This window comes from Hemicordylus capensis, chromosome 1 (assembly GCF_027244095.1).
Source record: "Hemicordylus capensis ecotype Gifberg chromosome 1, rHemCap1.1.pri, whole genome shotgun sequence".
NCBI lineage: Eukaryota > Metazoa > Chordata > Lepidosauria > Squamata > Cordylidae > Hemicordylus > Hemicordylus capensis.
Window position 1 is genome coordinate 317,133,564 of NC_069657.1, and position 16,185 is coordinate 317,149,748.

Sequence of the window (16,185 nt, forward strand, 5' to 3'; positions counted from 1 at the left end):
AATCCTCCACATGATTTGGCCAGGGATCCAGATCATGAGAAGGAACCCTCCACATGTTCAGTGTTTCCCTGTGCAGAGAAGCACTGAATGATGGATGCCTTGGAGTGTGGCCAGCAGTGTATTGGCACAGGGAGCGTAGCTAGCCAGATACAGTATTTTAAAACTGCAAATAGGCCAAGTCTTACTTGGGTTCAGTCCTAGCAGTTAATACTATATTCCATGGAAGACTGTGAAAACCTTTAAATGTCCCAAAATGGATCCATCTATCATGTTATAAAGTGCTATTTTCATCAGCCCAGACCAGTTAGGATTTTCCCATGCTAACCTTAAAAGAAGAGTCCATGAGAGACTTTGGCATCTTCCTCTCTTCCATAGATATTGGCTGCCAGGCTAGCCAGTGCTCTGGATCTGTAGTTACAGTGCTGCTCCAAAAGGATTCCAATGCAGCACTTACCAATTCTGACCATAAGAGGGAAATTTCTTCTGAGGAGACCTAAAAGGCAGGGCAAAAGTACAGAAGGCACAAATACTTTTAACATTCTCTGACATCCAAGCGAACAGTTGTATCAGAGAACACTTTCAGGCATGCAGGGAGGGGAGAGCATGGTTTTTGGCAATCCCTCTGCAATTACCCGTGTCTTCCAAAAATATGTCTCAGAGGGTTTCAGGATCCTCAGGAACAGGTGATCACAGAGGGAAGGGGGGAGATTACCAAATATCACCCCTTCCCTCCATGTGCATGTGGAAAGGATCCACACAAACAACTCTTCCTTTGGTTGTAGCCATTATTTGCAATTTAAAAAACATGCTCTAATCAAGTATGTTCAATTTTTACTTCTAAGGTGTTAAATACATTAGCTAGAATTGACAAATACATTTCCTGCCTCAACTGTGAATACAGATCTCTCAGTCTCAAGTGACAATTATGGACAGAAAAACACCCAGGGCACTGTTTAACCAGTTAAATCTGTGATGAGCAGCTACTGCAACATTATCTGAGCAGGCAATCAACAGAAGGAAGCAGGGAAATATCAAGACAAATAATGCTGGAGGTAACGTCAGCACACTCAGTGTACCAAGGCAACCTAGATCCAGGCAGACAGCAGAGAAAGAGGGAAAGAGAAAGGGGTCGTAAGAATTTTTAAAAAGCAGAACACTTTAAAAAACAAGAAATGAATTCTTCCCAAGCTTTTAAAACCCCAAGATGCCAACTGATTCTTGGAGATGTTTTGCAGAAGACTGGGAGACTGGCACCAGAAGTTTTTCAGATGGTTAGGTAAATGCTTACCACAATGTAAAGGAATCTTATACAGGAGTCCCTATTCAAAAGAAAGTGGAGATAGAAATAAGACTGGTTCCTTAATCCACTGGGGCTGCCTTTGACAACGGTCCGGAAACTGCAGCTGGTACAAAATAGGGCTGCAACTGGGTGTGGATGTTTTGATTGTATTACAGCAGTGCTTCATCAGCTGCACTGACCCCAGTCTATTTCCGGGCCCAATTCAAAGTGCTGGTTTTAACCTTTAAAGTCCTAAATGGCTTAGGACCAGGTTATCTAAGAGAGTGCCCTGCCTCACATGTCCGAACCAGGTCCTTAAGATCTTCTTTGGAGGCCCTCCTCTGGATGCCCCTGCCAAGCGAGGTGAGGTGCGTGGCTACTAGAGAGAGGTCCTTTTCAGTGGTTGCACCCTACTTATGGAATAGCCTCCCCAGTGAGGTTCGCCTGGTTTCATCACTTTGTTCTTTCATCACTTTGTTCTTTAGGTAAAGACCTTTTTGTTCACTCAGGCCTTTTAAAATCTCAAAATTTTAATTTTTTTAATCTTTGGTGGAGAAACCAGGCTGCAAAAAAACAGGTTGCTCACCTGTAACTGATGATCTGGTAGTGATCCGTTGATATCCATTAGAATGGGTTCTGCGCCTGCGCGGAAGCCTCTCGGTATCAAGTCTACAGCTCCTCTTCGGCGCCTGCACCCTGCCCCACGTGACCACGTGGCTATTTAAGGCGGGAGGAAGCCCAGGCACCTCAGTTCCTTGGAGACCGCCAAAGCAGTTGAGTAAGCAGGTAAGTTCTACTACAGAATGTAAGTACTACTGCGGAGGGGAGGTTTGGGAGGGTCTAATGGATATCAACGGATCACTACCAGATCATCAGTTACAGGTGAGCAACCTGTTTATCTGGATCGTGATCCGTTGAAACCATTACAATGGGTGTTTAGTTAGCTCCTAAAGGAGGAGGAAGTAGTAGAGTTATTGTTACACCCTTTTGAGAACAGTTCTCCCAAAATTCGCCTCCGCCGCAGACCGCAGGTCTATAGCATAGTGCTTAATAAAAGGTTGCTTGGAAGACCAAGTGGCTGCTTTACAAATGTCTTGGAAGGATACGCCAGACAGGTGAGTAGCTGACGCGCCATAGGCTCTTGTGGAATGTGCCTTAATGGTCCTTGGCAGTTGAACCTTCTGTAGAGAGTAGGCCAGCCGGATGGCCTCCACTATCCAGTGCGAAAGTCTCTGTCTAGACAAGGCCTGCCCTTTCTTCACTCCCTTATAGGAGATGAACAGTCGCTTAGAGAGCTGGAAAGGCTTAGTCCTTGAGAGGTAATAGAGAAGCGCTCTGCGAACATCTAAGGAATGTAGAGCCTTTTCCAAAGGTGTGGTCGGCGAGCTGAAGAAGATGGGCAACACCACATCCTGATTTATGTGGAAGTCCGATACAATTTTAGGTTAAAAGGCGAGATCTGGTCGAAGGAGAACCTGGTCCAGGTAAAAATGGGGACAGTGGGGTAAGGGACATCCATCCAGAGAGCAGTAAATTCACTCACCCTGTGAGCAGTGGTGATCGCCACCAAGAAAGCAGTCTTCAAGGATGTCAGTTTTAATGTTGCTGAATGAATGGGTTCAAATGGAGGTTCAGTCAGGGCCGAGAGATACTCCATTGTTCAAGTGGCTTACAGATTGGGGGTGTGTGTGTGTACAGGTTAGAAAGACCTTTCAGGAAACTTTTGCAGGAAGGGTGGGAGAACACCGTCTTACCATCCCATCCCGGATGCTTAGAGGGCAGTGCCACCAGGTGGACTTTGATTGACACATTTGAAAGCTTTGCTGTCTGTTTCAGCAGGATCCTCTTTAAGAGTCGATCCTCCAGGCTGTTAGTTGCAGAGTTAGAACTTCCGGATGTAGAAGACGGCCTTCTTCCTGAATCAGGAGGTCTGGACAGTTTGGAAGTCTTTGAAAAGTCTTCGAGGCTAGTCTGAGTAGATGTGAAAATCATGCTTGGCCACCAAGGTGTGATCAGGATGCCCTTCACATGGCCCGACAACAGACGTGCCACAACCCTGCTCACAAGAGGTAGACGGGGGAACATGTAAGTCCAGCGCTCCGACCAATCTAACTAGAAGGTATCCCCTAGGGACAGAGGTTCATGACCCGCTCTGGAGCAAAACAGCTTGCATTTCTTGTTTCGCTCTGTAGCAAACAAATCTATCTCTGGGAAACCCCAGAGCTGAAATATGTTGTGCAAGTAAGCATTGTTCAGCTCCCACTCGTGCCTGATCTCCGTCGAGAAAGAACATCTGAGGCTGTCCGCCAGTATGTTGTCCGTGCCCTTGATGTGGATGGCTATTGGCGTAATGCTGTTTCTGATACACCAATGCCAAATCTGAAGGCTCAGGGCACACAGAGACCTGGAGACCATTCCCCCTTGTCTGTTTATATAGGCTACGGCCATAACGTTGTCCAGTTGCAACTGTACAACCCGGCCACGTAACATCGGAAGGAAGGCTTTCATTGATTGAAACACCGCTAACAGTTCTAAAAAATTTATATGCAGATGGCTCTGTGACTGCGTCCAGAGGCCTTGAGTTTTGGTGGCATTGCAATGTCTGCCCCACCCACTCAGGGAAGCATCTGCCGTCACCCAAACCGATGGAGCCTGAGCTTGGAACGGCACACCTCTGAGTAGGTTGGCCTTCTGAGTCCACCAGGACAGCAAGCGCAGGACTGGCAAGGGCACCTGCAAGAGTTTCATTCGGCTGTCTCTCATCAGATTGAAGGAGGAAAGAAACCACATCTGCAACTTTCTCATCTTCAGACAGGTGTATCCAACAGTGGACTTGCACAAGGCCATCAGGCCCAAGAGGCGTTGCACCTGACATGCTGGTTGCAATGGGTTGCTTTGAAAATGATGTACCAGCGACATGAGAGTCTAGAAATGATCCCCTGGAAGGAACGCCCTTCCCAGAGTAGCATTTAGCACAGCCCCAATGTACGAGATGACGGGCACAGGTGTGAGGTTGGATTTTTTCCAGTTGACCTGTATTCCCAGGTCCAGGAGAAGTCTCAACATATATTGCATTTGCGAACGTAACTCGCCTTCGTCCCTTGATGACAGGAGCCAATCGTCTAGGTAGGAGTACAGCTTTAGCACTTTTGTCCACAAGTGGGCCACTACCACCGCCATGCACTTTGTAAAGACATGTGGGGCAGTGCAAAGTCTGAATGGTAGCACTTGGTACTGGTAAACCACATTTCCTACAGTGAACCGAAGATACTTCCTGAAGGATGGACGGATCCCTATGGGAAAATAGGCATCCTTGAGATTGAACGTCGCCAGCCACCATTCCTGATGCAGAAGTGGTAGGATATCCTACAACGTTGTCATGCGATACCTCTTCACTTGGACGTATTTGTTCAGATGTCTTAAGTCCATAACTGGTTGCATTCCTCCATCTTTCTTCGGGATTTGAAAATAACGGGAGTAAAAGCCCTCCCGTCTCTGTGCCCATCGCACTGGCACAATCGCTTTCTTCTGCAAGAGTTCCTGCACCTCCTGGCACAAGGCTGAAGTCGCCTTTGTAAAGCAGATGCGCCAGAATCGCGAGCGAGCTTTGAACTCTATTGCATAACCGCACTGGGCAATTTTCAGTACCCAGCGATCTGATGTTATGTGGCGCCATGCGTTCGCATGACTTGCCGACCTGATGGAATTGGTAATCTTATCTCCCCCGCCCTTAAAAATTGGGGGGAGGAAGGAATTATTTGCAGAACTTATATCTTATTCTTACCTTATGAAGGTCCAACAAGTAACAAAATCCTTGGAGCTGTTGTGAGGTAGCTGGTGTCAACTTAAGGCAAAAAGCAAAAAACTGCCTTGCTTCTGAGCATATGTTTAACTGCTGACTGCTTCCTTTCCTGAGGGGAAAAAACAATGGTAATGAAATATTGGTTAAAGGGGGATAATCACAATACTCAATATAGTGAGGAAAGACCAAGCTGCAAAAGTAACTGAAGTCAAAAAGCAAGTTCAGAAACTAAAGGTTTCAGAAACTAAATATAATAATATTCATTAGAATTCAACCACATTCAAAATGATCTAACTCCAGCCAGAAGCATGGAGCCTTTCCCACTTCATAGTCATGTTCATTTATGCCAGATTTCGGGTTCCAAAATTTCTTGAGACATTCTAGTTACAAATGGAAACGTATAGGTTTGCCAGTGAAGGATAATCTTCTTTCTATTGAATTTGCTAAGACATACCTGTAGCTAATCTCATGCATGGCAGATCTCGCAAGAGTTCACGAGCAGCTGCCCGGATAGCGATAGGGGAAAAAATAGCGATGGTGGCCGGAGGAAGTGCAGAAGCTGGTGGCAGAAAGCAGTGGGCTGGCTGGCCAGAAGGTGCCAGGGAGGTGCCAGGCTGACTGGCAGGAGGAGGTGGTACACCAAGGCGGCTGGCGGGAGGGCAGCCAGCTAGGTGGCTGTCCAGTTGGCAGGGGAAATGAGCGCTAGCGGCGGGCGGGCGAAAAAATGACTGCGACAAACTAGAGATGCAGATGCTCTGTGCCCGGCCCAGCTAGTATGTGCTAATATACTATCAGTCACAGCTCTGGAGTTAAAAATAGCTGTCATAACTGCAGAAAGAGAAAGGTGAACAACAAGTTGTACAGAGTCCTGTAATCAAGGATGGCAGGACCCAAATAACCCAAAATTGAACTGCTTATATTTTCCATGAAAGGAAGGGTCTTGGATCATACAGATAGACTGAAATCTCATGTTGGTGTTGGGTATGTGAGTATGTGGCACACACACATAGGATAGATGCAATGGTAGAGACAGGAGGTAAAAGAAGAAGACAAAAGCTGGAGAAAATAGTAGGTTAGTGTTCAAGATTAGCCACATTACACAAGGAAAATAACATTTCTGACGGCTGACTTCTGATCCTCCGATGGGAAAAGGCTCTTAGGAAGGAACAGTGGCTCGAAGGAGCTTGTAAACTTTTATACAGAAATCAAAACCACATTGTTTGAAGAGGGATGATTGGCACAATGGTGACAATTAGATCTGGTAGTTAGTTCTGATAAAAGGGTTAACTGCTCCCAGTGATGTAATTAAAGAAGCAGGTCGCTTAGGCCTGTACCATCAAGACAGGTCCTCCAACTTTGTTGACAGAATATAACTGGCCACTACTATGTTTTATTAGGTTGTATGGATTATAGATTTTTGCATGCTTGTTTTTTGTTCATACTTTAGGTTGTGAATATTTGGAAAAGCTGGATACAGGAATGGATTAATTGCTTTGTGGGAACAGGCTTTATGGTTGCACATTTTATAACATTCTTATTTATTTCATGATCAAGTAACATATGTAAAACCCTGATTTGATGCTGTGTTTAGAAAGTTACAAGATCAGTGAAGTTGATTTTCCTTTACAGACTACTCTCCCCTCACCTTTGCAAGAAAGCCTCAGCAACACAATCTGTTGTCAGTTTGTACTGCCATAACACTGCCAGATACTCCAATGCAGGCCACAGTTGAACCCTATTACAGAGCTGAGTTAACAAGGTAGAGTCCATCTGCTTTCCCTCCATCTGCTTTTCTTCAAAAGCCTCCACCAAGACTCCTCCTTCTTTTAGCTTTGAATGCTGGAGATTCACAAAAGTCTGCAATTCACCTGCATTGGAAAAAGGAGCAAATCAATTAAAACCTCCAGCTGAATAAATTCAAACATATTAAGGGGAGGTGGGAGGCCCGGGCTCAAAAGTAACAGAAAACACAGTTTCAAGTTTTTAATACACTTTTTATGTATGTGCTTTTTACAAGTCATTAATTACAAATGTCAGATACAAGAAGTGTCATTTACCTGAACTAACATCCTTCAGATGATTAGCTCTAAGAACCAGGCCTTGAGCTTGAAGTAATGCTGTCTTTATCTTCCAGTTGCTGGCAACTGTTTTCAGAGCACATATATTATTCTGCCACAGACCATCCCCAAAGGTGGACCTAAACTCAATAATATTAAGTGCTTTGGAGAGTCTTCTTAGCTGGGCAGCAGATTCCACTCCTTCGTTATCCTACAAGTGTTATTAAAAACAAAATGCCAATGCCACTCTTCACAATTTGAACATATTAAATTATTCAAATGGCTGATGCTGATTTACGGTGAAGATCTGTGTAAAAATGTAGGAAGTGTAGGGCATGCCAACTTCTTTGGCAGATATGTCAAAAATAACTCCTACTCTAGTATGTGCTACTCCAGTATGTGCTCAACTTCACCATTTTAGTTTTACATCTAGTTTACACAGCCAAGGAACATGTATCACTGTAGCAAAGGAAAGATGGCCAGGAACATTGGCCTCCCCCACCCCACTTTTTAAATAAAATGCCAGCGCCAGGTCCACTGGCCTTCCAACTCCCATTTCAGGCATACTGCAAATAGGGGTGTGCACAGAACTGCCAAACTGCGGTCCGGCACTGGGGTGGCTTTAAGAGCGGGGGGAGGGTTTACTTACCCCTCCCGCCACTTTCCCGCTCTGGCGCCGTAATTTCAGTAGTAATTGGGGCAGCAGGATACCTCCCTGCCGCCCCTTCCCCGCTGTCGCTATGAAAAACTCCCAGGAGTCCTTTGTGTGCGCACACATCGTGCGTGCGCTTCACGTCTTTGTGACGTGCGCGCGCGCAAAGGACTCCTGGGAGTTTTTCATAGCGACAGTGGGGAAGGGGCGGCAGGAAGGGGTAAGTAAACCCTCCCCCTGCTCTTAAAGGCACCCCCCCACCCGAACCAGACCACCCAGGTCCGGACCAGTCCGGAGGCCTTTACAATGGCCTCCGGACCAGTCTGGGCCCATCCCTAACGGCAAACTCCTGCTGCCTGTGCCATTTGCTGCACCCAAGTTGTAGTTAGGCCACGTATGATATTCATATCAATGGTATGTAAACCAAGTATTTATAAGACTAAGCTGGGCCTATTTTTTTTCTTAAAAGCAGGACTTTTAGATTTAGGCTACCAATTTTCTGAAGATTTAAATATTAAACTGATTGCATAAGTAACTTTGCTGCTCTGTAACACAATATCCATAAAAGAATATCTTCTGGAGCACTTTAAATGTTCCCCCACCCAGCCTAAGAAAGCCACCTCAATAGAAGACAAAAAGTACTCAATTGCACATAAAACAACACACCTTGAAGGGAAGAGGTTTCCCTAAAGACTTCTGCAGCTTCTTAACACTGGCAGAAAAACCAGCAGGATTGGCCAGACAAGTCTGAATTTGCTGCGAGACAGACTGAATATCCTTGGTGAGCCTTAAGACAGAAGCGGCATGTTTACACAGAAATTCAAGAGGAGAACATCATTCAATAACGCATGCATGGTGGATATGGGATAGCCTACGAAAACATATGACATCATAAATAGTCCGGGGTGGCCAGGTACCTTGCCTGTTGGACAGTAACTCCATCACCCCTGGGTGCAGTTTATTCTGGTGGGGGACAATGGAAGTTATAGTCCAACAACAGTTAGCCTCCGTGGCCCACCTAAAATGCTTATTGGCCTTTCTGTGATCACCTCTAGGTGCATATGGAAGCACAGACTATATGGGAGCAGGCATCTCTCTATGGGGACCATATGCACATGCTGCTGAAATTTGTGCAACTGTGGCAATTTGTAAAAGGATGATCAAGTAGGTGCCACCAAGAATCTGAATCAGGTCCAAGACCCCCTGGCAGTATTTGCTTTTTGTTTTTAGATCTTCTGGATGTAGCATTCATTTCCCACAAGCGCGCCCCTCTCTCCTCGCAAAATACACACACATACACACTCTCTGAAATTTTAGTAATGATAGTCATTATAGCAGAGTGTGTGGTACCAAGTATTTAGAACTCTGCCTTGTCTACACTTTGCTCTTTACAATACTTCTAATCAAATCTTATTGTAGTACTGATCTTGAATCAGTTAGTAACATCGGATAGAACCCAAACCAACATACTTGTGCTGCTCATATCCACTCAGCAACTGAGGAGTTTTGCTGATTAAATGTTTCACAACCCAGTGCCAGTGAAGAGACAGAAGTGCCAAGCCAGGAGAATCTACAGCCACTGTGTCAGATGTTGCCCAAAAACGGTCACGCCACAATAAGCAATGCAAGATCTAAAGACAAATCAGGAAGGATTACAGTTTCCCTGCCCATGCTGTATACAGGAATAAATTTCAGGTTGAGAACACAGCAACACTTTTGTATTAGAAACATCTATTATATTAACTAGTGTTTTTTAGCCCGTTACAATAACGGGCGCTAGCGGTTTCCGCCCCCCCCCCTTACCTGCCACGGCTGCGCCGCCGACCGACCGCCCTCCCAACTACCGAGTCCTCCTCAAGCCCAGCCCACATCATTCGGGCGATAAAAGTCCAAATTTTGAGAAGAAGAGAGGAGCTCGCAAGCAGATCTCCTCTCTCTTTAAAGCCTCTTCCCGAACTGGCGCTTTGGGCGCAAAGGATGCCTATTGCGTCCTTTGCGTCCATAGCGCCATTACGGGCAGTGACCTCGTACAGAGAGGAGCTCTGCTTGTGAGCTCCTCTCTCCTTCTCTAAATAGGAACTGTTATTGGCTGAAGGACATGGGCCGGGGCTGTGGAGGTCTTGTGTAGGTAAGGAGGTCTCGGCAGCTGGGAGGGCGGGTGGGCGGCCCCGGGGGCAATTACATGGGCCGATTTGGCCCTTAATCATGGGGGGGGTTGGTTTAGAAAGGAGGACTCAGGCAGCTGGGTGGGCGGGCGGTTGGCGGTGGCGGGAGCAATTTGTTGCTACGACGATGGGGACATCAACCGTCGTTTGGGGCACTTCAGCTACTTTGGCCAACATGGCCGCCCGTGTCTGGGTGGCCGTATCTTTTTCGGCGGTTCTGAGCATGCGCTCCGCGCATGCCCAGAACTGCCAAAAAAGACACGGGTGGCACGGGATCACACACAGGGCTTTTATTATAGAGGATTCTCCTGGGTGTGCCTTAGAATGTGCGTCCCAGAGCCCAGCTGATTGGCTGGGCGGTGGATGCACCTGATTGGCTGAGGAGGGAGGATTGGTTGCCGTGGCAGCAGCCCGGCCACAGAGGGCAGAGGTGGCAGGCCGGGCACGGCTGTGGAGGCAAGGCCCAGGAGAGGGGAAAGTAAGTGGGTGGGGGGCAGAAGTGGCAGTGGGGAGGAGAGGTGGCTGGGCCCGGAAGCAGAGACTGGGGCAGAAGGTGGAGGGAGAGGTAACTGCTGGCCCCAAAGAGCGCACAGATGCTCTGTGCGGGGTCGGCTAGTATGAATACTACTTCTTTCTTGTTAATTTTAAACAATTATGTCTGAGACTGCTAAGGAAAGAATGAAAATGTATCGGGAAAGTATGATCAGCAGAAACTAGAGGAAAGGGGTAAAAACATCAGCAAAAAGCTGAAGAATAAAGTGAAAGGGGGGAGGGTGGGGTGGGGCGACAACCAGCAGAGAAGTCCAAAGAAGGAATGATGAAGCAGACTCTGATAGCAGCATGAAACTGCAGGAGATAATTCTGTTAATTCACCAGCAAACATCTTTTTATCTGCCCAGCTGATGGGTAAAAGAAACAGCCATGCCACCTGAATGAAAATTATGTTCTGTCCCCTGTTTAAGTATTAAGTAGACCTACTAGCTGACCCATTCAGAGCATCTGTGTGCTCTTTGGGGCCGACTGTTCCCCCCCTCCTGCCCCACTCTCTCTTGCCTCTCTTTTGCCCCCTCCCACCCCACTCTCTTGCCCTCCCTCCCTCCATCCTGCCCGCCCTCCCTCCCTCCCCCTCACCCACACTGAACATTTTACTGCAGCGTGTGGCCATTTTCGGCCAGACCTCACCACCACCGCCTCAGGCCCTCCTTGCCGGGCAGTGGGTGGCAAAAAAAGGTCCCATCACCGCCGTTCCTCCTCCCGGGCGGCAAACAAGGAAGTCCCGCTGCCCGTTTCCCTCCCGCCCTGGCCTCCAACGGGTGCTGGGCCACCCGTTTCCCATTCACCCCCTTTCCTGCCGCCTCCGCCTCCTCCCCCTTACCTGGGACGGCCTGGCCACCAATCCTCCTGGGTGCACCTCAGCCTATCAGGCGCCTCTGCTGCCCATCCAATCAGCTGGGCACCGGGACGCACATTCTAAGGCGCACCCAGGAGAATTAAATATATAGATTATTCCAGCCTTATATGCTGTATAATTTTTGTATATTATATTTATACAAATAATTATATACATAATTATCTGTATGAGGGAAATTTCACTTTTAGATTATGTAATTTACAGTTACTTCTAACAAAATATTAGATTATCATGCAGTGGGAGGGAGCATTATTGCCATTTCCATTACTATCAGAATGTTGGTAATAGTCAGTTATATCAGTTTCTGTGAAAATGTTACATCAGTTACTTGAATTTCTCACAGAAAATACATCATACTATTTTGGAATATTACTATTACAAGTTTAGTTATATAATATAGTTGACAATTTAGGAGACTCATCATATTACAGTTGCATTTAAATTAAACAGAACTATAAACAGTTATTCTTGTAAATGACAAGCTCAGACCCAACCTTTATTTAGCTGCTCTCTGAAAATTGTTGAGTGCTAATTTACTGAAATTAGCTGGGAAAAGTTGAAGGAAAGAGAAGAAGAGGACGACCAGCAGCAAGGTGGATGGACTCGATTACAACAGCAATGAATACACCACTGAGAGATCTTAAAGGCCAAGCTGAAGACAGATCATCCTGGAGAGAATCTATCTATGTGGTCGCTAAGAGTCGACACTGACTTGATGGCACTTAATCAATCAATCAACTGAAAAAACTGAATTGTCATTCATTTGTAGGTTAAGACATACACTAATGCATTTTGAGCATTTTCTTACGTGAATCTTGATATATGCCTCTGAACTTTCTAATTTTTCACAAGATTTAAAAGCACCACATGCACAGCATTCAAAATGGCTGCGCATCATACGACATGTTCATACAATTCACACAACCAGCAGTTTTTAAACATTATGTATTAAACACACACACACCATATCTATATCTATATCTCCGAATGCTGAAGCTATTGCAGCTCTTGCCATTCAATGTAAGAGCTTATTTATTTATTGTTAAATTTATATACCGCCTTTCATTAAAACAATCCCAAGGTGGTTTACAGCAAAATGTAAAAACAAGATGGTAAAAAAGACACAATTAAAATATTAAGTGAAAAATATTAAACAAATCTGATTAAAAATTTAAAACAAAAGCATAAAAGCAATACAGAGTACAAAGAGCAGCAGCAGAGAATCAAATAAATGCCTGGGCAAAAAGCAAAGATTTTTACACTCTTTCTAAAAGCTGTGATGGAGACCGAGGAGTGAATAGCCACCGGGAGATCATTCCAGAGGGGGCAGCAACAGAGAAGGCCCTGTCCCACGTGCACAACAACCGAGCCTCCCTCACTGTCGGCACCTGGAGTTAACATGTTATTCTCAGTTTTACTTTGTATCACTATTATCTGTGAACCCATGGATTCATTTTGGCATGTACATATGTTTATAAAGAGCAACAGGTCCTTTCAAACAGTACACTGTTTCCCAACAGGACACCATTGCTCTACAACTCATTGTTTTCTCATATCTGTGCTAGAAGTTTCTATACACTAGCAAGATGGGTTCTTCTCCCTAAAGTCAGAGGAGTTTCTTGAATGTTCTTGTCCACTCTGACAGACCTTCCACCAACACAGATGGGTTTCATGTGGTTTAATTTTAATGGAAATGGTTTGATTTTTCCATTCCAACAACAAAAATGCTAGGACAAAAATCACTATTAGGAGAAGAAAAGGGTATGTGGGGTTAAAATGAGAGCAGAAGCTCATGAAACAGAGAAGGAGCTGATCAGTTCCTAGAGACCAAAAAACTGAACTAAAGCATTTGCACAGCTACTTACTTCGTGCAATTTTTCATCAGATACAGCTGCTTGAGTAGACTTCACCCAGTGCAACACAAAGGCATCCCAAATTTCAAAAAAAGCAGCAAGGTTGGCCACAATAGCATGTGGAAGTGAGTTATGGTTGCCAGGATCTTCATTTCAAGATTAAACAAAGAGAAAATAAGTAATTACATTTAGTGCAAGTTACATTAATGATAACTTATTCAATCCATGAGCAGATGTTGCAATTATCAGTAGACAATCCCTAGAAGTTCCCAGTTTGCTCTTCTGAACACCTGGTATAAAATCAGTCTAGTTTCACTTGCAGAATAGTATCACAGCAGTTATAAAGGAGTAATCAAATGCAAGGATAATTCCTAACATTTCTAGAGGCCTTTCCATTCTGCCTGAAAACATGCTGCCTAAAGAGAGAACCAACTACAGTTTCATGAACAAATGACTATAAGGGAGAAGCTTATCTATGAAAAAGCTTCTATGCTATATATGGGAATCTAACTGGAAAGACTGTTGAAAATTTACATTCAATCTTAGTGAGGGACTCCACTCGTTTTCTTTTTTGTTCACTTTTGTAAATTTCACCCTTACCCAGAACTCTATTTCAATGGTCTTTAGCCTTCAAAATCAATGTTTTTTTAATCTATTACTGATTAATGTTTTGCTTTAAGCTTTGTGATCTTCTATTGATTTTTATTTGTAAATCACCTCGAGTGCATTTGTGGAAAGATGGGTTTATAATTTTAAATATGAAAAATTGTAAAAGCTTGTTGACTCTATCAAACTTTAGGACAAAACGTGTCCTCAGCATTAATTTAAATTTGCCCTACGATACATAGTAAACACACAGAATGTGAGCTTATGCAATAACTATTCTAACTAATGACTATCTGCCCCCGAAGTCCACTTCCAAAAAAGAAAAAATTCCTAAAGACCTTTCAAGAGAAAGAGTTCAGCATCCTCTCTAAATCTCCAAAAGGCCAAATGCAACTCTGGACCTTTTCAAGGTGGTAGTTCCAAAGCTAACAATAAAGTGTATTAAAAGGCCCTGCTACTTCTACATCATCTGAAGTAGAAATAGAGAGAAAAACCCAACCCATCCATCCCAATAGCTGTTCCTCATATGAGCAGAGGGAGGGTTCATGTGGAACAGACATCTCTAAAGTATATGGGAAACCTAAGAAATAATCTGCCACTGTAGTGGTTTTATGATTAGGAAACAATGCTAGGATTCTCTGTCAGCTTATTAAGAAGAAGAAATGTATTTGATACCTTTATGGAACTCCAGAGATACCCTCAAGGCACTTGTTCTTGGCTTTTTGGTATTAATCAAGCTCCTTTCAACATAGCTTTTTTTTTCCCGGTCAAGAAACAACATTGCCCTGAAATTATAACATTGTATGCATATGCATGTCAAGAAATCATTACCGTATGAAGAAGTCAGAATCCGGTGAGAGCTAAGTTATAGCCCACAAAACTCATTTCACATTAATGTCTAGTGCCACAGATTCTATGTAATCTCTATGGACATAGAATCTATGTACAATGTGATCTCTATTCCCCACACTTGGAACAGTATTTACTGAGATGTGCACCTGGTCAGTCTGCCCAAGTACATCATGGAGTGCTTAATTCCAAACACAAAAAGTTTAAACTCCTCATTCTGGCACTCTCTTGCTCATGCACCCAAGAAGACTGACACTTCCTGGTGCATTATGAGGTAAACAGCTGGCTGAGCTGGGGAAGGAAACAAGAAGCTTAGTGCTGCCTGCAACTGTGGGGCTAGGCTAAGCAAGAGAGAGGACCCCTGGTAATCCTTTGGCCCCAGAGACGCGGTTCTCTTTTGCAGTTTGTCTGATCTTAAAAGAACTGCACTGGCTGTCGATACGATTCTGAACAAAAAACAAAGTACTGGTTATTACTTATAAAGCTCTTAATGACTTAGGTATTTTAGAAACCGCCTTCTTTGTCATGGACCCTCCCACCTATTAAGATCATCTGGGGAGGTTTGGTTATGGCTACCACCGGCTTGTTTGGTGGACTTCTCTGCGACTTCACAGGGGCTTTGGAATACATTCTCTGTCAAAATCAAAACTTCTCCATCCTTGGTTGTTTTTTAAAAGATCCTTAAGACACACCTGTTTCCTCAGGCTTTTAATTAATTAATTTTAAATGTTCATAAAATTGTTCTAATAATTTTATCCTGTTCTATACTTCTTGTATTTTAACTTATGTACACCACCTAGGGTTGCCTATGCCATCCAGTATATAATATGATAGATAGATAGATAGATAGATAGATAGGATAGGATAGATAGATAGATAGGATAGATAGATTAACTCACCGATTTGCAAGTGATTTCAGAAGAATAAGCAGTTGATCTGAATGTTCTACTTCTGTGTCAAAATCCACTGAATTGCTAATGATATCCAAACATTGCATATTCCATCGTGGATCCATAGGAATCACATGTTCATCTGCCAAGAAAGTTGAGCAGGAAGATACTCACATGTTTTATTATAAACTTTCCCCCACTCCATAAAAAAACCCAAAAAACTTCTGGATAATTTTAGGTACAATGAGTACCTCCTGAATGACACACTCCTGAATGAAATTCATGTTCAGACCTAATACATATTCAGCATACGAAGATGGAAACTTCCTAATAAAAAAACTGGGAACAGAAGTCTTTGAGGTAGGACAGAGCTGGGTGACTACTTATAGTGACTAATTTTAAAATGAGTAACAATTGTCAATGTTTTCAAACCATCCTAATTTTAACTGCACTGAAGCTATGTTTCACTAAGATTCCCCCACAGAGCCTCTCAAGTTACTTCAAAACTAGTCAACCCTGCGCAGAGCATCTGTGTACACTTTGGGGCCGGCAGTTCCCCCTTCCCCCACACCTTCTGCCCCAGTCTCCCCTGCCCTCGCCCACCTTCTGCCCCAGTCTCCA

At 44.3% G+C, this 16,185-nt stretch overlaps 1 protein-coding gene across 3 annotated transcripts in view; it reads right to left on the bottom strand.

Annotated features, from left to right (window-relative positions):
- MDN1 (midasin AAA ATPase 1) overlaps positions 1-16,185 on the bottom strand; it is a 211,576-nt gene that overhangs the window by 71,680 nt on the left and 123,711 nt on the right. For all 3 annotated transcript variants that reach the window (XM_053287391.1, XM_053287389.1, XM_053287388.1), the window contains exons 51-59: positions 15,574-15,706; positions 14,501-14,610; positions 13,232-13,365; positions 9,261-9,421; positions 8,457-8,577; positions 7,139-7,349; positions 6,727-6,949; positions 5,064-5,190; positions 326-493 (exon numbers count right to left, since the gene is read on the bottom strand). In XM_053287391.1, the coding sequence (XP_053143366.1) occupies positions 326-493; positions 5,064-5,190; positions 6,727-6,949; positions 7,139-7,349; positions 8,457-8,577; positions 9,261-9,421; positions 13,232-13,365; positions 14,501-14,610; positions 15,574-15,706 (1,388 nt within the window). The remainder of the gene's footprint in view (positions 1-325; positions 494-5,063; positions 5,191-6,726; positions 6,950-7,138; positions 7,350-8,456; positions 8,578-9,260; positions 9,422-13,231; positions 13,366-14,500; positions 14,611-15,573; positions 15,707-16,185) is intronic.